The sequence below is a fragment of the Ascochyta rabiei genome, chromosome 12 (genome assembly GCF_004011695.2).
Source record: "Ascochyta rabiei chromosome 12, complete sequence".
NCBI lineage: Eukaryota > Fungi > Ascomycota > Dothideomycetes > Pleosporales > Didymellaceae > Ascochyta > Ascochyta rabiei.
The window spans coordinates 218,552-237,867 of NC_082416.1; the positions used below are offsets into that span (position 1 = coordinate 218,552).

At 53.5% G+C, this 19,316-nt stretch overlaps 4 protein-coding genes across 4 annotated transcripts, besides 31 other annotated features; 2 read left to right on the plus strand and 2 right to left on the minus strand.

Annotated features, from left to right (window-relative positions):
* Positions 1-331: part of a mobile genetic element that runs on past the window's edge.
* Positions 251-341: a mobile genetic element.
* Positions 342-674: 333 nt separating this feature from the next.
* Positions 675-795: a tandem repeat.
* Positions 796-995: 200 nt separating this feature from the next.
* Positions 996-999: a direct repeat.
* Positions 1,000-1,167: a long terminal repeat.
* Positions 1,000-3,556: a mobile genetic element.
* Positions 1,514-3,380: a mobile genetic element.
* Positions 3,379-3,556: a long terminal repeat.
* EKO05_0007164 (uncharacterized protein) lies at positions 3,528-5,304 on the minus strand (the record flags this gene model as incomplete). The annotated part of the gene is made up of 2 exons (XM_038944548.1): positions 3,528-5,043; positions 5,102-5,304. 2 exons carry the CDS (start codon positions 5,302-5,304, stop codon positions 3,528-3,530), a joined length of 1,719 nt encoding a protein of 572 aa, XP_038792376.1.
* Positions 3,531-3,586: a tandem repeat.
* Positions 3,557-3,560: a direct repeat.
* Positions 5,233-5,267: a tandem repeat.
* A 152-nt stretch (positions 5,305-5,456) lies between the features above and the next one.
* Positions 5,457-5,495: a tandem repeat.
* Positions 5,496-6,524: 1,029 nt separating this feature from the next.
* EKO05_0007165 (poly(A)-binding protein binding protein) lies at positions 6,525-10,233 on the minus strand (the record flags this gene model as incomplete). The annotated part of the gene is made up of 5 exons (XM_038944509.2): positions 6,525-6,739; positions 6,787-8,873; positions 8,923-9,548; positions 9,601-9,787; positions 10,049-10,233. The coding sequence occupies 5 exons, from the start codon at positions 10,231-10,233 to the stop codon at positions 6,525-6,527; spliced, it is 3,300 nt and encodes a 1,099-aa protein (XP_038792375.2).
* Positions 9,978-10,009: a tandem repeat.
* Positions 10,198-10,231: a tandem repeat.
* A 74-nt stretch (positions 10,234-10,307) lies between the features above and the next one.
* Positions 10,308-10,375: a tandem repeat.
* Positions 10,376-10,853: 478 nt separating this feature from the next.
* Positions 10,854-10,900: a tandem repeat.
* Positions 10,901-10,904: 4 nt separating this feature from the next.
* Positions 10,905-10,941: a tandem repeat.
* Positions 10,942-11,007: 66 nt separating this feature from the next.
* Positions 11,008-11,107: a tandem repeat.
* Positions 11,108-11,149: 42 nt separating this feature from the next.
* Positions 11,150-11,455: a tandem repeat.
* A 632-nt stretch (positions 11,456-12,087) lies between these two features.
* Positions 12,088-15,198, plus strand: EKO05_0007166 (Bud site selection protein 6; the record flags this gene model as incomplete). Its single annotated transcript, XM_059636978.1, has 3 exons — positions 12,088-12,150; positions 12,197-12,266; positions 12,326-15,198. The coding sequence occupies 3 exons, from the start codon at positions 12,088-12,090 to the stop codon at positions 15,196-15,198; spliced, it is 3,006 nt and encodes a 1,001-aa protein (XP_059492961.1).
* Positions 12,657-12,708: a tandem repeat.
* A 118-nt stretch (positions 15,199-15,316) lies between the features above and the next one.
* On the plus strand, positions 15,317-15,724 carry EKO05_0007167 (Bud site selection protein 6; the record flags this gene model as incomplete). Its single annotated transcript, XM_059636979.1, has 1 exon — positions 15,317-15,724. The coding sequence occupies one exon, from the start codon at positions 15,317-15,319 to the stop codon at positions 15,722-15,724; it is 408 nt and encodes a 135-aa protein (XP_059492962.1).
* An 83-nt stretch (positions 15,725-15,807) lies between these two features.
* Positions 15,808-15,860: a tandem repeat.
* A 3-nt stretch (positions 15,861-15,863) lies between these two features.
* Positions 15,864-15,939: a tandem repeat.
* An 80-nt stretch (positions 15,940-16,019) lies between these two features.
* Positions 16,020-16,069: a tandem repeat.
* Positions 16,046-16,097: a tandem repeat.
* A 2-nt stretch (positions 16,098-16,099) lies between these two features.
* Positions 16,100-16,149: a mobile genetic element.
* Positions 16,103-16,136: a tandem repeat.
* Positions 16,150-16,353: a mobile genetic element.
* A 70-nt stretch (positions 16,354-16,423) lies between these two features.
* Positions 16,424-16,503: a tandem repeat.
* Positions 16,503-16,613: a tandem repeat.
* Positions 16,614-16,658: 45 nt separating this feature from the next.
* Positions 16,659-16,798: a dispersed repeat.
* Positions 16,799-16,920: 122 nt separating this feature from the next.
* Positions 16,921-18,790: a mobile genetic element.
* Between the last annotated feature and the right edge of the window lie 526 nt (positions 18,791-19,316).

Consider the following 19,316-nt stretch of genomic DNA (forward strand, 5'->3'; position numbering starts at 1 on the left):
AAGAAGGTACTCTAATAGTTAAAGAGGGCTAGTAATTAACAGCTCTAAAAGAGTTTAGAGCGCGTAGTAATAGTAAGAAGGTAAAGAAGTAGGTGCGTGCTAATAGGGCTAAGCTAACCTAAAGGTGCTGTAGATAGTGTAGTAAGACTAGACATAACACGTAAACGTGTAAGAATAATATAGAAGTAGTCTCTAAGTAATATTACAGCTTGTCTTACCTTATACAGCGCTAGTTTATAGTGTTTTAGGCTATAATAGGGTGAGTTTTAGTGGGGGCTTAGCAAAAGTAAATCTCTTGTCTGTTGATTCTTTTGTCTGTGGGGTACGTTAAACTATAATTATTTAAGTCTTGTTCTAGATATTAACGTACATTAAAGAAACCTACTTTTATAAGCATTTTAATTAGATAAGTAGCTTCTTTATACTAGTAAACAACTTATGTTAATAGATAAACCTACTATTAACACTATAATTTAGCTAGTAAGAAATTCTACCATTATTTCTTTTTTAACCTAAATATAAATGTATATAGCAGAAATAGTATAGAGCTCTACTTCTCTACTTCTCTACGTTCTTATCTACTAACTATAAAGCGCCTAACGCTCTTCTTTACCCTACCTACATCCTTAAGCCCTAAGCCCACCATCTTACAATAAATCTGCTAAACACCTATTTCTCTACTCTCTCTCTCTCTCTCTCTCTCTCTCTCTCTCTCTCTCTCTCTCTCTCTCTCTCTCTCTCTCTCTCTCTCTCTCTCTCTCTCTCTTTCTCTCTCTCTCTCTACTCTCTCTCTCTTGCTTACTCTAAAGTGCCTAACGCTCTTCTTTACTCTAATCTTTTCTTAAGCAGCCTGTTAATATACTTAAGCTCTCTCTTACTTACTTTAAAGCGCCTAACGCTCTCCTTTACCCTAAAGCCCTTCCCTAGCAGCCTACCTACATCCTTAAGCCCTAAGCCTACTATCTTAGGATAGATACGCTAAATACCTATTTATATACTAATATATATAAGAGTATAGAGTATAAAAACAGTAGTAGGTAAGGTAAATTCTATTAGTAGTAGGAACATTAGGCTAATAAGCGTGTTACTTCTTAAGTACTAAGCCTTCTATCTTAGGATAGAGGGGCTAAACATCTATCTCTCTATTCTCTTTCTCTTACTTACTCTAAGCTTTTAAAGTGCCTAACGCTCTCCTTTACCTTAAAGCCCTTCTCTAGTAGCCAACCTACATCTTTAAGCCCTAAGCCTGCTGTCTTATAATAGATATGCTAAACACCTATCTATATACTAATATATATAAGAGTATAGAGTATAAAGATAGTAGTAGGTAAGATAAATTCTATTAGGGTAGATAGACTAAACATCTATCGCTCTATTCTTTCTCTCTTACTTACTCTAAGCTTTTAAAGCGCCTAATGCTCTCCTTTACCCTAAAGCCCTCTTCTAGCAGCCTGCCTATATCCTTAAGCCCTAAGCCTACTATCTTAGGATAGATACGCTAAATGCCTATTTATAACGTACTCTACGGGTAAGCGGATCAAACAGGTAAGCAGATCACTCTGCCAAGACCACACCAAACCTCCACCTTACCACGCAATGCCTTAACAACAACATTAATCTACGCCCTTAAGAGAAGCTGCAATACAGCTTACGCTCTAGGTAATTAAATAAGATATGAAACTTACCTTATAACGTGCTACAGCTATATATAACGCGCCTTATAGTATACTATATACTTAATACATAGGACAACCTATATAAGCTAATTATATGCTAGTTTAACAGATTATAGACTAGACTAAGGAGGACGTAATTACTAAGTATATCCTTAAGCTAGATACATAAGGATTTACCCCTTAGCTAGCTACTATAGCTAATATAGCTAATTCTTTGCGTGCTAAGTATAATATAGGCTATATTAGCATAAACTAGCCTAACATGTTTATTAAGCGCTGCCCTAACCTTAAAGTAAGGTTTAACTATAAGTATAATTACAAGAGAGCCCTCTGTAAGGATCTAGAGATTATTAGGGGCTAGTTTAGGCTTATAGCAAATTTTAAAGCTAAGTATAGTATCTAGGATAATAGTATATACAACTTTAATAAGACAGGCTTTATAATAGGCTAGATATTAATAGGAGTAGTTATTATAGGCTTAGAGTATTAAGGATAGCTAAAGGTAGTGTAGTAGGGTAACTGTAAGTAGATAACAGTTATATAGGGCATTAATAGCACAGAGTAGGCTATTCTACCCTTAATTATCTTTAAAGGCTATAACTACCTCTCTACCTAGTATAAAGAGGACAATCTGCCCTATAATTAGGTTATTAGAGTCTCTAAGAACAGATAGACTACTAATAAGCTTAGTCTAGACTAGTTAAAGCACTTTAATGCCTATACAAAGACGCGCACCTAAGGAGTATACTAGCTGCTTCTTATTAATAGCTATAAGAGCTATAACTCCCTTAACTTCTAATAATACTATAAGAAAGTAAAGATTATTATACTATATATACCTCTATACTTATTACACCTCTTATAGCTACTAGATATAGGCTGTTTTACCCCTTTAAAGAAGGTGTATAGGTACTAAGCTAAGAATCTTATATATAACTATATTACTTATATTACTAAAACTAAGTTCCTACTATACTTTATAGGCGCCTATAAGGAGACATTTACTTCTAGTAATATCTAAGAAGGCTTTTAAGGCGCTAGAATAGTCTCCTTTAACCTAGAATAGGTTATAATAGGTCTTAATGTCTGCCTATGTACCCTACTGCTACCTCCTGTAGAAGATACTCCCTAGCAGTCCTAAACCCTAAGTAATACCCTGCAATTAGGATTGTAATTAATGCTAGTTTAAGAGAGGATTTAAAGGCATATAAGCAGCTTACTAACTTTAATAGTTAAGGCCTTTAGAAAGCTTACTAAAGGCGTAGCTATTATTGCATATAAGCTAGTATTAGCTAATAAGGAAATTACTAGGCTTTAAATAGCAAATAAGGCTGCTATATAACGTAAATTAAATAAAAGAAAGTAGTTATAGAAGGAAAGGGTCCTAACAGCTAAGGAAGGCCTTTAATTAACTACTCTAACTAAGTTTAGGGTGCGTAGTAATAGTAAGAAGGTAAAGAAGCAAGTGTGCGCTAAAGGAGGGGAAGTAACCTAAAGATGCTATATAAAGTGCTATAATATTAGATATAACTTATATATATATAAGAAGGCTGTAAAAGATATTTCTAAATAATATTATATCCTGTACTACTGTATATAAGGCTAAAGTAGGCTAATGTAAGCTATAATAGGGTAGAGGTTTAGTGTAGTCTTGGCAGAGTGATCTGCTTACCTGTTTAATCTGCTTACCTGTAGAGTACGTTATACTAATATATATAAGAGTATAGAGTATAAAGATAGTAGTAGGTAAGGTAAATTCTATTAGTAGCAGGAATATTAGGCTAATAAGCGTGTTACTTCTTAAGCACTAAGCCTGCTATCTTAGGATAGAGGGGCTAAACGTCTATCCTTCTACTCTCTCTCTCTCTCTACTCTCTCTCTACTCTCTCTCTCTCTCTCTCTCTCTCTCTTACTTACTTGCTCTAAGCTTTTAAAGCGCCTAACGCTCTCCTTCACCCCAAAGCCCTCCCCCAGCAGCCCGCCCACGTCCTCGAGCCCTAAGCCCGCTGTCTCAGGATAGATGCGCCAAACGCCTATCCACACGCCGACGCACACGAGAGCGTAGAGTGCAAAGACAGCGGTGGGCGAGGTGAATTCCATCAGCGGCAGAAATGTCAGGCCGACGAGCGTGTTGCAGGCCCAGTTTGTGCTGGTGGCGAGCCCGGAGCCCAGGGCGCGGACGGAGAGGGGGAAGAGCTCGGATTGCTGCCAAGGGACGCAGCCGAGGCCGATTGCGTAGGCGGCGACGTAGAGGAGGAGGGCGGCGAGGAGGGTCGGGGGCCAGAGGGAGGTGTCGTTGGCGGCGGCGGCGCGCGCGAGGCGTGGGGTGGTGGATGGAGCATCGTCTTGGCCGGCGAGGTCGAGGAAGGAAAACGCGACGGCGCACAGCGCGAGGCCGCAGACCATGATGGGGACGGAGAGGAGCAGGATGCGCCGTCGACCTAAGCGGTCAATGCACCAGAAGGCGACGAGGGTGAAGGCGAAGTTTGTCACGGCGACGGAGAGCGAGGTCAGGGTGGGCGCGTGGAAGCCGACGAGGCGGAAGATGGTGGCGCTGAAGTACATGAGGCTGTTGAAGCCGCAGAGCTGCTGCGCGGCTTGCAGCATGCATGCTATGATGAGCGCGCGGCGATGTGCGCCCACGGAGACGAGCTGGGTGAAGGTCTCGTTGATGCCGGCGAGCTTGGCGGACCAGGCGTGGTCGTGCTTGACGGACGGGGGCGCGGCCTGCTCTTCCTCGAGTATCTCGCGCTCGACGCTCCTCAGCACGGCGTTGACCAGCTTGTCCATGCCGGCAGCACGTCCGTACACGCGGCTCAGGACGCGCTTGGCGCGCACCTTGTGCCCCCTCTTGACGAGGAACCTCGGCGTCTCGGGCATGAAGAAGAGCATCCCAAACTGCGCAACGGCGGGCACAGCGCCCAGGCCCACCATCCAGCGCCACCCGCCGGCTGTGTCTGAAAAGGCCCAGCCGATGAGATAGGCAACGACCTGGCCGCCCGTGATGAACAGACTGAGCACGGTGACCAGCCGGCCGCGGAACGGACTCGGGCTCAGCTCGCCAATGTACAGCGGCACGACGAAGCTCGCGCTCCCCACGGCCGCGCCCACGACGGCGCGGCCCGCGATCATGCCCCAGACCGACGTCGTGTACGCCTGGGACAGCGCGCCCAGCACGAACAGCAGGTCGGCAGCGAGGATGACCGGCTTGCGCCCGGCGGCGTCGGCAACGAGGCCCGTCAGCGGGCTGGCCAGCAGGGCGAAGAAGGAGGTGGCGCTGGTGATGAGGCTCTTGTCCAGCGTGGTGAGGGGGCGGGAGGAGAGGTCGGCGTTGACGGAGACCAGAGCCGAGGATATGACGCCGGTGCTGGACGAGCGTTAGCGTGCACTGATGGCCGACGCGAGGCTTGGGTTGGGAGACGCACTCGTAGCCAAACAACAGCCCCGAGACGCCCGCGCACAGCGTGAGGGTCCAGATGAACAGCCCCGGCGAGACCAGCGCGCTCTCGTCTACGTGCGCATGGTCCGCGTCTTGATCGTGACTGTGCCGCGCATCTCGTCCGTAGTCGACGTCGTCGTCGTCGTTGTTGTTTTGGTGAATGAGGGGCTCAGCAGCCGTGTCCGTCATGCTCCCTAGTTGGCAAGCCCTACTTGCAGGCAGCGTGGTCGTGCTATGCGCAGCCGAGCCGGCGTCGAGAGGTTATACGCGGTACGACCTCGGCGGTGACGCGCGGACGTTGCCGAGACGGGCCGCACTGCTACGTCTGGACTCGGGAGCGTCTGCGTGGCTGCGTGGCTGCGTGGCTGCGTGGCTGCGTGTGGGGACGGAACACGGATCCGTGTTAGCGCGTGCGGTGCATGAGCTCATGCCGGTGCCTGGTGATCACGACCAGGGTCTAGCAGGAAAGCGTGCGCCCCTCACGCAAGACTGCATGTTGACAAGGACTAGTATACTAAAGCTTGTTAGTAGTAATAGAATAAAAGAACTGGCACATCCAAGCTTGTTAGTGTGAATAGAATAAAAGAACTAGCACATCCAAGCTTGTTAGTAGTAATAGAATAAAAGAACTAGTAATCTAAAGCTTGTTTGTGTAAATAGAATAAAAAAGAATTAGTACATCTAAAGCTTGTTACCAGAGCTTGTTAGCAGTAATAGAATAAAAGAACTAGTACATCCAAGCTTGTTACTATAAATAGAATAAAAGAACTGGCACATCTAAGCTTGTTAGTGTGAATGGAAAAAAGAACTGGCACATTTAAGCTTGTTAGTAGTAATAGAATAAAAGAACTAGCACATCTAAGCTTGTTTGTGTGAATAGAATAAAAGTTCTAGCACATCCAAGCTTGTTAGTGTGAATAGAATAATAGAACTAGCATATTTAAGCTTGTTTATAGTAATATAATATAAAGGACTAGTATACTAAAGCTTGTTAGTATAATGGAATAATTGAACTAGCACATCCAAGCTTGTTAGTGTGAATAGAATAAAAAGAACAGGCATATCCAAAGCTTGTGGATAAGAACAGGTAAGACTGCCCTGCTAGCTACAGCTATCATCTGCTTCTACTGTCCTCCGCACGAGACCGAACCGCCTGCCCTTGCACACTCGTCGATGCCTGGCTTGCAAACACTCCCTCCGGGCCGACTGCGAGCGCAGAACAAGCTCGCTCTATCCTCGCACACCTCTTGGACCGACACTTTTCGACGCCACCATGCCCCGTCCCTCCAACGCCCTTCGCTCATGCTTGACATGACTTCACAGTGTCCCGGGAGGCTTCCCTCTCTTCGGGAATCGACCGTGCTCTGCCGTCATCCTGTTGGAGTCGCAAAATGGGTCCTGCTCGTGGCTCATTTCGGCTCCTCCGTGCTCTCGCTTCCGTGCTTGGCTGGGCCGGTGGGGGGTGCCTGGTGTTGGTGCTGCGAGTGCTGATGCACCATCGGCTGCGCGTAGCTCGCGCTGGGTGTGCCGCGATGGGCTTGGTGGGGGAATGGGTGTTGCTGGTGCGGGGACGAGCCGTACGGAGGCTGGTGCTGTGGTGGGTAGGGACCTCGCATGGGCGTCACTGTGCTGGCGTCAGTCGTGCAACAACTCCTCTCAAACCACACCTACTGCTGGCTGGCGGCATCTGGTACATCTGCGGGCCCTGCGCGCCGGGTTGCATGTACACGACGGGAGGCTGCTGGTGTCCTTGCTGCGATCCTTGGTGGCTCATCATCGGTGCTCCAGGCCTGGGGCTGGGGAAGCCATTCGCGCCAGGAGGCATGTGGCCGGGATAGTGGGGGTACCCAGGCGCTTGCGCATACATTTGCATCTGCGGCTGGCCAGGCATGCCCATAAAGGGTCCGTTGGAAGGCTGCTGCTGCATCATGTGTCCGCCCATCTGAGGTCCGGGGCCATTGACAAACTGGCCTCCTTGAGGACCGCGAAGCGCAACATGCTGAACGCCAGGGCTCATGCCGTACTGGGGCATCTGCATCTGCTGCGGGTAACCAGGCATGGGCTGAGGTTGCGCACCGTACGCGTAAGGCGGCATCTGGCGAGGCGACGGCTGGACCGATGAGGTCGAATGCGAGAACTGCATGTGGGGCGCCTCGAAATGGGGCGGACCTTGGCCGTGGTGCGGCTGCACGTGAGGACCACGAGGCGTGTGTTGAGGCGTGTGTCCTTGCTGCATGCCCTGGGGGCCCTGGAGGTGCGGCGGCAGCTGGTGCTGATGAGGCAGGGGGCCGTTTGCCATGCCGTTGTGGGGGGCTGCCATTTGGCGAGGCGGTACATGCTCGAACAGTTCCTTGTAGCCCTTGTCCCGGTTCGACTCGGGGAAGTCCCAGGTCGGCGGGGTGCGGTGCGAGAATGGGACGCCGGCGTTGTACTTTTTGTCGGCGTCTGTAGCCACCTTTGCCAGACGATCCAAAGGACTGAAGGCTTCCTTGGCGTCGACAGCCTTTAGAGTCGGGCGGTGTCCGCCGAAGAAGCTGGTTATGGCAGGCGTCCTGCGGGACTCTTGTCGAGATGCAGAGTCGGGTCTAGGGCTGGAGGTGGCGCTGGTGTTGCCACCAGGCTGGAAGGTGTTTGCGGCAGGGTTGGGCCTGAACTCGTGGGCGCGAACATTGAATCGCGACGAAGCCCCAGAGGTGGGCGTCGGCGCTCCGCTGGACGCTTGCGAAGGGCCAGAGGGAGCGCGCGTGTCCTGCGCGGGTATCGGTTGAGGTACACCGTTGTAGGGAGGGGCGCCTTGCTGCTTGTGCTGCTGCTGGTTCATCTGCAGGCGGGTGCTGAGCGAGCCTTGGTTGCGGGCGGGAATCTGAGCCGGAGCTTGGTGCGAACGCTCGCGCATGCTGGCCGACGGATAGGCGGACTGGCCTGGACGCGGACGTTGCGCTTGCTGTCGGTCGCTGGGAGATGTGCTTGTAGCGTCCAGCTTGGCAGCAGCAGCTCGCGCAGCTGCTTTCGGGTCGGAGACGGTGGAGGGTGTCTTGGGTGGCGAAGGCTTGGTCTCCTGCGCCTGCTTAAGGGCTTTCTCCACAATCGCAGCCTGCTTTGTCTCGTCCTTGGCGAGGATGGGAACCAGATCGGTGGGAACCGGCGTGCTCAGCTTGAAGTTGAGGGCAAACTTCTTCAGGTCATTGAGCTTTACGGCCTTGTTCTCCCGCGCAATCGTTCTCTGTCGCTCGGTCACGCGCAGTTTCTCGGCTGCGGAGAAGGCCTTGAACGAGTCGAGCAGGTCATGCTCGACGTTGGTTGTGGCGTCGTGTGGGCGTGCAGACTTGCGAGGAGGGATGGCTGCAATGGCGGCCATGGCCGGCTTGGCCGCACTGCTGGGCTTCTGCGCTGGTTCCGCGACAGGCTCCAATGCAGCCGCCGATTTGGCCTCGGCCTCGGCCTGGGGAGCAGCGTCTTTGGGCGCGCTGGGCTGTGAAGGCACGGCTACAGGTGCTGGCGGCGCAGGTGCTGGCGGCGCAGGTGCTGGCGGCGCAGGTGCAGCGTCGGCCGGCTTCTCCACGATGGGGCTGGCCGTGCGTTGCGCTGGCTTTGCAGCTGCCGAGTCCGGGCGTGCGATTGTGGAAGACAGGATGGCAGGGTCGATGGGCGCACCCTGAACGGTGGGCTGAGCGCTTGGCGCACGTCGTGCTGGGGGCGTGTACCGGTTCGGCTGTCCACTCGGGAGCGGGGAGAAGTGTCGTCGAACACCGCTGTACCTGCATAGCTGTTAGCACGCTGAGCCGGTCGCGGGGATCGTGGCCCTACTTGTCCTCCTCGTCGAGGCCCTGGTCGTCCTGAGCATGGTGGCCGCCGCGCTCCTCTCGAACGTGGGCGTTTGATGCCGTGCTGGACTCGATTTCGCGAGCGAGACGTTCGGCACGCGCTGCCCTCTGCGCGTACTGGGGGTTGCTGCGGTCGATGGCGGTGGTGTACATGGTCTCGTCGTAGTTGCTCTTCACACCGGTGATGCGGTCGTTGGTAGCAAACTGGTCCCAGCCCGCCAGGCCGCCGGATCCAAGCTCGAGGCTCGTGTCGTGCTCCGAAGGCTCCCACCTCTGCAGGTTGCGCTCACGCAGGGCCAGGTTGCCGGAGATGTCGGCGTCGGTGCGGAAGGCGGCGGTGCCGTTCTGGGGCTTGGCTTGTGTCTTGTCGAGGACGACGTTGTTGACATGGAAATCGGCGACATCGGTCATGTCAAAGGACATGACGTGCGACTCGCCCTGTCCAGCGTACTCGTCGGAAGGCTGGCCGTTGGGCTGTGCATGGTCGGCGGGCTGCAGCAGCTTGACCATCTTGAAGACATAGCGCAGCTCGCTGGGGTCGAGCGAGGTGCCTGAGAGCACGCCCGAGTACCTTGCGCCGTTCTTGAGCGTGATGGTTCCCGGCAGGCCCTGGGCGAGGTTAGCACAGCTCCGTGGACACGTGTCGGCTGCATCGACTCACCGTCAAGTTGGCCAGCAGGTACATCATGCGGTCGCTGAGGTGCCTCATGGGGGTGGCAGTCTCGGCGGAGACGGCGTTGGCGGGCTTGGGGGTGCTTGCGAGGCCGTTGGAAGGGGTGGAGGTGGACGAGCGGTGGGTGATGGGGTTCGCGGATCCGTGTGACCAGGGCTTGGGCGCTGGGGATTTCCTGCGCGAGGCGACGAGTCAGCATTGCGCGCGGAGAGGGATGGACCACGCCCGTCTAGCGGCGGCGGTGTTTCTGCGCGGAGCCGGCATGGACGCGCCCGGCGAGAGTGCAGGGTAGCACTGTGTCTCCATGTGACGGGGAGCACGTGGCACGGGGGTCGTGGGTGGAATGGCAGCCGAGCGCGTTCACGGCGGGCTGCGGGCTGCGGGCTGCGGGCTGCGGCGGTGCGCGGGATGGCGGTGCACGCGAGGAGGAGCTTACCTCTGGGCGGCGTCGACGGGGCTTCCGGGCTTGCGGTGTGCGTCCATGGCTTTGGCGGACGAGGCCATTTTCAGTTTGTGGCCGGGGGTCGCGGCAGGCTGGCTTAAAGCATTGGAGGCGCTGTGGAGGGTCGAGGCAGCGGTGGACATGGGCGAGGGCGAGGGCGAGGGCGAGGGCGTGGGCATGGAGGGGACAGACGAAGACGAAGACGAAGACAAAGAGCGCGGGCGGGCTCCGTGGACCAAGACGGCGGGAGAGAGACGGGAGACGGGGGACGGGGGACGGGGGACGGGGGCCGGGCGACGGGCGACGGGCGACGGGCGACGGTCGATGTGTTTGGCTGCGGGGAAAGGGCGTGGGAGCAGCGCTGGACGCTCACGAGGGCACGAGGGCACGCGCGGGGGGGCAGGCGGGAGAAGGGCCGCGGAGAGAGCGCGGAGAGGGCGGCAGAGAGAGCCAGGCGGCGGAGGGCAGGTGGATGGGGGGGAGGCAGAGGGCAGAGGCAGTGGGAAATGTCGCCGGATGCTAGCTGGCGTGACGACAGGCTGGCTGGAGCGGGAGCTGGAGGTGCCAAGCGGATCGCCCTCGTTTGAAACAACGGAGAGCGGGCGGGAGCTAGGCTAGGCTGAGGGCGCAGTGGGCGGCGGGCGTCTCAGAGCTCAGAGGTGCTGGTGGACTCACTGCATGGATGATGGGCACTGCACTGCTGCGCCGACACAGTGACACACCGAGCCACTGCTGCGCTGCTGCACCCAGCCACTGCTGCGATGGAGCTGGGACATGGAGGCACACACTCTCTCTTCCTCTCTCCCCTCTCCCTCTCCCCTCTCCCCTCTCCCCTCTCCCCCTCTCTCTCTGCGTGTGCGTGTGTGTGCGCCGGCGAGTATGCTGTGACACCTCACGACCACGCCAAAGGGGACTCCAGATGCCAGAACGAGGCCTTGTCTTGCCTGGCCGCTCACTCTCACTCTGCACTCTGCACTTGCACTCTGCACTCTGCACTCGCACTCTGACTCTGCACTCTGCACTCTCACTCTGCACCCTGCACTCTCCTCTGCATTCGGCAACTACAAGACGATGCGACGATGCAGCCATTGTGTTTGCATGTCTGCATGTCTGCATGTTTGCATGTCTGCATGTTTGCATGTCTGCGTCTGCTTGTCTGCATGTCTGAATGTCTGCGTCTGCGTGTCTGCATGTCTGCGTCTGCTTGTCTGCATGTCTGCGTCTGCGTGTCTGCATGTTTGCATGTCTGAATGTCTGCGTCTGCTTGTCTGCATGTCTGCATGTTTGCATGTCTGCGTCTGCTTGTCTGCATGTCTGAATGTCTGCGTCTGCGTGACTGCATGTCTGCGTCTGCGTGTCTGAATGTCTGCGTCTGCGTCTGCGTGTCTGCATGTTTGCATGGGTAGCAGGCCAGCCAACAGCCACCGGCCATCCACGCCTCTCCTCTGCTCTCGCCTAGGAAGCATGGCTGCGGCAGTCATGCTGATTCACGACAGGTAGGCTGTAGGTATCCACTTCGCCCACTGCCTGCCAACTACCGTCGACGGGCGTGGATGGGCGTGCAGCTAGCTCGCCCGCTATTCCCCTATTCCCGGCGAGTGCCAGCCATGGGCGGCTCAGGCCGTCGTCCTTGACGCCGCTACACGTGAGCATGCCATGCCGGCTGTTTTGGCTGTCGACCCTCCTGAGTGCTTGGGGTCTTGGAATGGACTGACTTGGGACCATCTGACTTTGGCTGTCTGCACGCTGCCTCGCTGACCCAGGGCCACTCGCACTGCACCTCTCTCCCACGCGAATGCCCGAATTCATGCGCACGCCCATGTAACCTCGCGCACCCACTCGCACACGGTCTTGGCTTCGACCTCCGTGGCAGATCGCCCGCTCGCCCGCCGGCCGTGGTCACGTGCGCCCTCGAGACGTGGACAACGACCGACTCCCTCACCACCACCGCCGCCGCGAGAGCAGACGACGCGCCCGTCCGCTCGGCCCGACCCCCCTCACTCTCTCGCTGCGCTGTCTGCACGCCCTCCACCATGTCCGACGAAGCCTCGTCGGTGCGCTCCTCGCAGGGGTCCTCGCGACGTGCGCCCAAGAACGTGAGCCTCTCGCTCTGGCTCCATGCACCCCGCTGACACGATGAAGCCCCAGCAGCAGCTCTCGCAGATCGAAAAGTCCGTCACCCACCTGCTCGTCGCCACCAAGCAGCTGCTCGGTGCGTCCCCCTCGTGTGCCCCCCCACACCGCCCACCGCCGCCCGCTAATGCCGCGCAGAGACACTGACCCTGTGGTCGCGCGGGACCGCCACCGAGAGCGAGGTCTCCGATGTCTACGTCCGCCTCGGCTACGAATTCAACATCGCCTCGCGCGCCTTCAACGCCATCGGCGTCGACACAAACGACCTGGGCAACGTGCCCGAGCTGCTGCGCGGCATCCTCGAGGAGACGCTGAGCCAGGAAGCTTCGCAGGCGAGCCTCGACAACTTCCTCCCGCGCATACGCGACATCATCATCAACCTGCTGCACGGCCTGAAGAAGAAGCAGCAGCGCTTGCGCCAGCGCACCGGCCGAGATGGCTCCATCAACGGCACCAGTCCTCGCCAGGCCAGCACAGGGAGCACCGCCGAGGCAGACGAGCCCCAGCAGCACCAGCAGCAGACACGCGCCTCGAGCACACGCCTGCCAGCCCGCAACGACGACAACGCCAACAACCCCGATCTCCCCCCACGCTCCTCGTCGGTCGCGGGACGCCTCTCGCCAACCAAGCACGACGCCCTCCCCCCGAATTCCCGCACGAACCGCAACACAAACACCAGCCAAATCTCCACCGACTCCTCCATGTCGAGCAACACGGCCCAGCACATGCCCGTCATCGCGCCCTATCCAGCCGACGACGCCATGCCCCACACCCCCGACCCTCCACGATCAAACTACGCCACCGACTTCCCCCCAACCCCACCCCCGCCCAAGGAGGAGGATGCCCTGGCTGCCCTGCAGAGGGGCGGAGAGCTGGAGAGGAGGGCCTCACGCCGATTCTCAGCCTATCAGATCCAGAAGCACCTCGGCACCAACGGCATACCGCTTCCACCCGTGCAGAACTCGCCCATACCCAACCGAGGGAGAGACGTGCGGGAGTCGATGAATGCCGTGAGGACAAGGGGTTCTGTCATGCACAGCCGCCACCGGTCGAACCAGCAGCGGCCCGCGGTCGACACCAACCTGGACAGAGCGAACAATGCCTCGAGACGCACATCAGAACAAGGCTCACAGAGCGCGGCCCCCGTGTTCCCCCCGCCTCAAGAGCCTGGCCCAGCGCTCAGCCCCATGCAGCAAACGCCCGAGGAAATGCTGGCCCAGCCTCACTTCCCGGAGCCTGAGCAAGCCTCCGTCGGAGCCACGAGCGGTCCTCTGGGCGACCCCATCGACATGGCCGGCGAGTCCGACGAGCACTTCACACCGGCTGCCAGCCTTCCAGCAAGGAGCAACTCGCGCAGGGCTGCCAAGTCGCCCTCTCCGCAGCCGCAGCAGTTCGTGCCGGAGCAGTCGCCACAGCCCGGCAAAGAGCTCACCTTGTTTCTGCAGTACAAGAGTAAGATTAAGAAATACGTCTTCTCGGACGGATCAGAGCTCTCGCCCGGGCGACTGCAGCTCGCCTTTATTGAAAAGTTCGCCTGGGATACGCACCGAAACGGCGAACTTCCCGATATCCACATTCAGGATCCAGTCTCTGGTGTTCGCTACGAGCTAGAGGATCTGAACGACATCAAGGAACGCTCGGTCCTTGTCTTGAACGTCGAGCAGCTGGACGAGGTCAAAAACCACATCGACGATAAATTCGGTGGTCTGAGCAAACTAGTGGAAAGCATCAAGACGGTCGTCGTCGACCAGCAATCCGCCATCGACCGTGTCGCCGAGCGACAACAACAGACGGCGCGCGAGCTCGCTGGTATCGCAGCAGCACCGCCCTCTTCGGCACGCAACTCGGCACTGCTATCGTCGAGACCGCTACAGACTGGCACACCGCCCGAGGGATCGCTAACCTCGGCTGCCCAGCTCAATGAAGTCCAGTCCCTGCGCCGCGACCTGGCCGTTGTCAGACAAACCTACTCCTCGTTCGTCTCAGACATCCAAGCTAGCATGTCAGCCGTGCGGACAAAGGCGAATGCCGTCAAGTCAACTGCCGTCAAGGCTGCACTGCCTACGCTCGACGGAGACACCGGCCGCGCATACATCAACGGCGGCAAGAAGAACTTGCAAGATGACTCCGAGAAGATCGTCAACCGCGTTGACGATCTCCAGGATCTCGTCGAAGATCTCCGCAAGGACGTCGTCCTGCGAGGTGTGCGACCCCTACCGCGCCAGCTCGAAGTCACCGCAAAGGATCTGTCCAAGGCCACGGCTGAGCTCAAGAAGCTGCAAGACTTCCTGGCCAAGGAGAAGCCTCTGTGGACCAAGATCTGGGAGCAAGAACTGCAGACGGTGTGCGAGGAAAGGGATCTGCTTACCATGCAGGAAGAGCTTGCCGCTGATCTGCAGGACGATCTCGAGAAGGCTACCCAGACGTTTGAACTCGTCGAGCAGGCAACCAAGCAGCAGAACCTGCAGAACGAGAAGGAACAGGGCAAAGGCATTCGCACTGCCAGCGGACAAAAGGCTCTCAACGCTGTAGCTCTCGACAAGGCCGTGGACCCCCGACAGGCCCGAGATGGGGTGCTGGGCGAAGTCAAGGCGCTGCAACCGAACCACGAGAGCAGACTGGAAGCCATTGAGCGTGCGGAAAAGGCTCGGCAACGCGACCTCGAAACAAGGCGCGACGACGAATTCAAGCGAGAGCTCGGCGATTTCGTTCAGGAGGGCAAGCTGAAGAAGAGCGGCGGAGTCGAAGAGGTCGAGCGCATTCGCTTGATGCGAGAAGAGCGTGCTCGGAAGGAGCACATGGAGCGCGAAGCCGAACGCATTAGAAAGAAGTCCGAGAAGATGGAGCGCGAGAGACAGGCCAGGATGGAGGCTGCCGCCGCAGAGGCTGCAGCGCACGACAACGGGACCGAGGAGACCGCCGAAGAAGCCGCACCGGCAGAGGACGCACCAGCACAGGAAGAGGCCAAGGAGGAACGGGCACCGTCGCCTGAAGGTGCAAATCCTTCCTGAGACAGCCATGACCCATCCTTAGCCATCCTGACTCCCGCGTGCTAACCTGCCATGGTCAGACACGCCACAGCTGCGCTACACGGTCCGTCCGTGGGTGCAATCCGGCATCCCCCTCCCCATGCAGATGCTCGCGCACTCCCCCGGTCTCGCAACCCACCTAGCATCCAGTCCCCCGCCGCACTCCTTCCACTCCACCATCAGAGCTGTCGCACCCACCGAGACCCCCACCCACCCCGTGGAACCGCGCACCGCCACACCACTCAGCATCGACTCCCCTGCCTCGACCCTCGGCCGCCGCACGCAGAAATCAGCCTCCCTGAGCCTGCGCGCGAGGGATGCGAATCCTTCGAGCCAGCGATCCACGCCCGCACGGCACGCGAGGGGAAACACCGCGCCGGCCGACTTGCCGCACACCCCAGAACTAGCGAGATACAGAAACGGAGGTGCAGAGAGTGCGTTGAGCTTCACACCTAGCGTGCGCGGCAAGCAGCTCGCCACCTGGTTTTCCGCGCTCTTGGGGCGCTGACTACACACTTGTAGATGGAACAATGTGGCTCTGTAGAGTGCACAAGTAGACTGTTGTACATACCGTATAGATCCTTAACCTTCTAGCATAGTACAGCGTAGAATAGTACAGCATAGCATAGCATAGCGTAGCGTAGTACATAAATATTAGCGTTAATATTAGCATTTACATCTATTACCTAACAGTAATACTATTACTACTACTATCTTATATATAGATAGAATAAGTAACTTTATAGAGTGTATAAGTAGACTATTGTATATACTGTAACATACTGTATAGATCCTTAACCTTCTAGTATAGTACAGCGTAGAATAGTACAGCATAGCATAGCATAGCGTAGCACATAAACATTAGCGTTAATATTAGCATTTATATCTATTACCTAATAGTAATACTATTACTACTACTATCTTATATATAGATGTAAGGAGTGTACAAAGCGATTACAAGGGAGGATAGGGTTAAAGAGGATAGCAGGTGTATTAAGGTACGTAGTGTGTAGTAACGAGACTAATTGCTGAAGTATCAGCGATAACCTCCGACACCTTTATATAGTCTGGGCTGACTAGCCCTATAGTAGCTCGCCAAGACAGGCAGAGGTACCCCCGGGCCCAGCGCCTAACAATAGATAGAATAGGTAGCTCTATAAAGTATATAAGTAGACTGTTGTATATACTGTATAGATCCTTAACCTTCTAGCATAGTACAGCGTAGAATAGTACAGCGTAGAATAGTACAGCATAGCATAGTACAGCATAGCATAGCGTAGCGTAGCACATAAACATTAGCGTGAATATCAGCATTTACATCTATTACAGTATTACCTAACATTAACATTAATATTAACATTATTGCTAGTGTTACTATATTTCTATTACTACTACTAACCTCTATATGTAGATGAAACAGGTGTTAGGTTCTAACACTAACTCAGCCTCCAGCATGTGGCAGCAGGGGTCTACCTCTGACCTGGTATGGCAAATAAGTACTGTTCTGGCCACTGGCTTACTATCTAAGTGAGCATTGTTACCTTTTAGAGGATGCTTAGCATAGTAGTAAGAGCTGTGTCCTAATAACAGGTAGCTCTATAGAGTGTATAAGTTAACTAGTTATTATATATTGTTTTCTTAATATTTTAGTATATTTTAGTATAGTATAGCGTAGTATATAAATATTAGCATTAATCTTAGTATTAATAACGTACTCCACGGGTGAGCGGATTAAACGGGTGAGCGGATCACTCTGCCAAGACCACACCAAATTTCTACCCTATTATAGCTTACATTAGCCTACTTTAGCCTTGTATACAGTAGTGCAGTATATAATATTATTTAGAAACATCTTCTATAGCCTTCTTACATGTATGTAAGTTATGTCTAACATTATAGCACTTTATACAGCGTCTTTAGGTTACTTCCCCTCCTTTAGCACGCACTTGCTTCTTTACCTTCTTACTATTACTACGCACCCTAAACTTAGTTAGAGTAGTTAATTAAAGGCCTTCCTTAGCTGTTAGGACTCTCTCCTGCTGTAATTGCTTTCTTTTATGCAATTTACGTCGCGTAGCAGCCTTATTTACTGCTTAAAGCCTAGTAATCTCCCTTTAAGCTAACACTAGCTTATGCGCTACTATAGCTGCGCCTTTAGTAAGCTTTTTAAAGGCCTTAACTATTAAAGTTAGTAAGCTGCTTGCATACCTTTAAATCCTCTCTTAAACCAGCATTAATTGCAACCCTAATTGCAGGGTAGTGCTTAGGGTTTAGGACTGCTAGGGCTCATCTTCTATAGTAGGTAGTGGTAGGGTACGTAGGCAGACATCAAGACCCATTATAACCTGTTCTGGGTTAAGGGGGACTATTCTAGCGCCTTAGAAGCCTCCTTAGATATTACTAGAAGTAAATATCTCCTTATAGGCGTCTATAAAGCATAGTAGGAACTTAGTTTTAGTAATATAAGTAATATAGTTATATATAAGATTCTTAGCTTAGCGCCTATATACCTTCTTTAGAGGGGCAAAACAACCTATATCTAGTAGTTGTAAGAGGTAAGATAAGTGTAGAGGCATACACAGTGTAACAATCTTTGCTTCCTTACAGTATTATTAGAAGTTAAGGGAGTTGTGGCTCTTGTGGCTGTTAATAAGGAGCAGCTAGTGCACTCCTTAGGTGCGCGTCTTTGTATAGGCATTAAAGTGCTTTAACTAGTCTAGACTAAGCTTGTTAGTAGTCTATCTGTTCTTAGAGACTCTAATAACCCAGTTATAGGGCAGATTGTCCTCTTTGTACCAGGCAGAGAGGTAGTTGCAGCCTTTAAAGATAATAAAGGGTAGAATAGCCTACCCTGTGCTATTAATGCCCTGTATAACTGTTGTTTACTCTTAATTGCCCTACTGCACTGCCTTTAGCTGTCCTTAACGCTCTAAGCCTGTAACAACTGCTCCTGTTAATATCTGGCCTATTATAAAGCCTGTCTTATTAAAGTTGTATGTGTTATTGTCCTAGATACTATACTTAGCTTTAACATTCGCTACAAGCCTAAACCAGCCCCTAATAATCTCTAGATCCTTACAGAGGGCTCTCTTGTAGTTATACTTACAATTAAACCTTACTTTAAGGTTAGGGTAGCGCTTAACAAACGTGTTAGGCTAGTTTATGCTAACATGGCCTATATTGCGCTTAGCACGTAAAGAATTAGCTATATTAGCTATAGTAGCCAGCTAAGGGGCAAATCCTTATGCATCTAGCTTAAGGATATACTTAGTAATCACGTCCTCCTTAGTCTGGTCTATAATCTGTTGAACTGGCGTATAATCAGCTTGTGCAGGTCGTCCTGTGTATTAAGCGTGTAGTGTGCTGTAAGGCGCGTTATATATAGCTGCAGCGCGTTATATAGTAAGTATTACGTCTTATTTAATTGCCTGGAGCGCAAGCTGTATTGCAGCTTCTCTTAAGGGCGTAGATTAATGTTGTTGTTAAGGCATTGCGTGGTAAGGTGGAGGTTTGGTGTGGTCTTGGCAGAGTGATCCGCTCACCTGTTTGATCCGCTCACCCGTGGAGTACGTTATTAGTGTTTACATCTATTAAGTAACACTGTAATTACTCCTCCAACACCTGCCTACACTATACCTGAGATCTTCAGACAACAGGTGAGGAGCATCGAGCGACGCCCTGTGAATCCCCCAGACGACGCAGATGCAGATACCGCGAGCTTCAGGCTGAATAGTCGCGGTGTTGATTCAGCGCACTCCAAGGCGCGGGGCGAGTCCTGCTGAGATATGCAGCGCTTGACCCTGAGCTTGTCGGTGGGGCGGGGGATCTTGTTTGAGAGGCTCCACGCTCCCCGGGCGGATTGCTGCGGCGTCGAGCGTGGAGCGGTGGGGTCGTGTTGCGCGGTTCTGGTGGCGGTCGGAGGAAGAGAGGACGCTGTTGGTTGGTTGGGGTTCTGTCTGCGGCCTGTAGTCCTTCGTTGCACAGCGGGAGTCGAGAGCTACGCTGACATGTGATTGCGAGCGTTGCTGCGCATGTGGAGTAGATGTAACTGCTGTTGAAGTATGGGTTCGACGATGGAGGGAGTACCAAGTGAAGCTTTA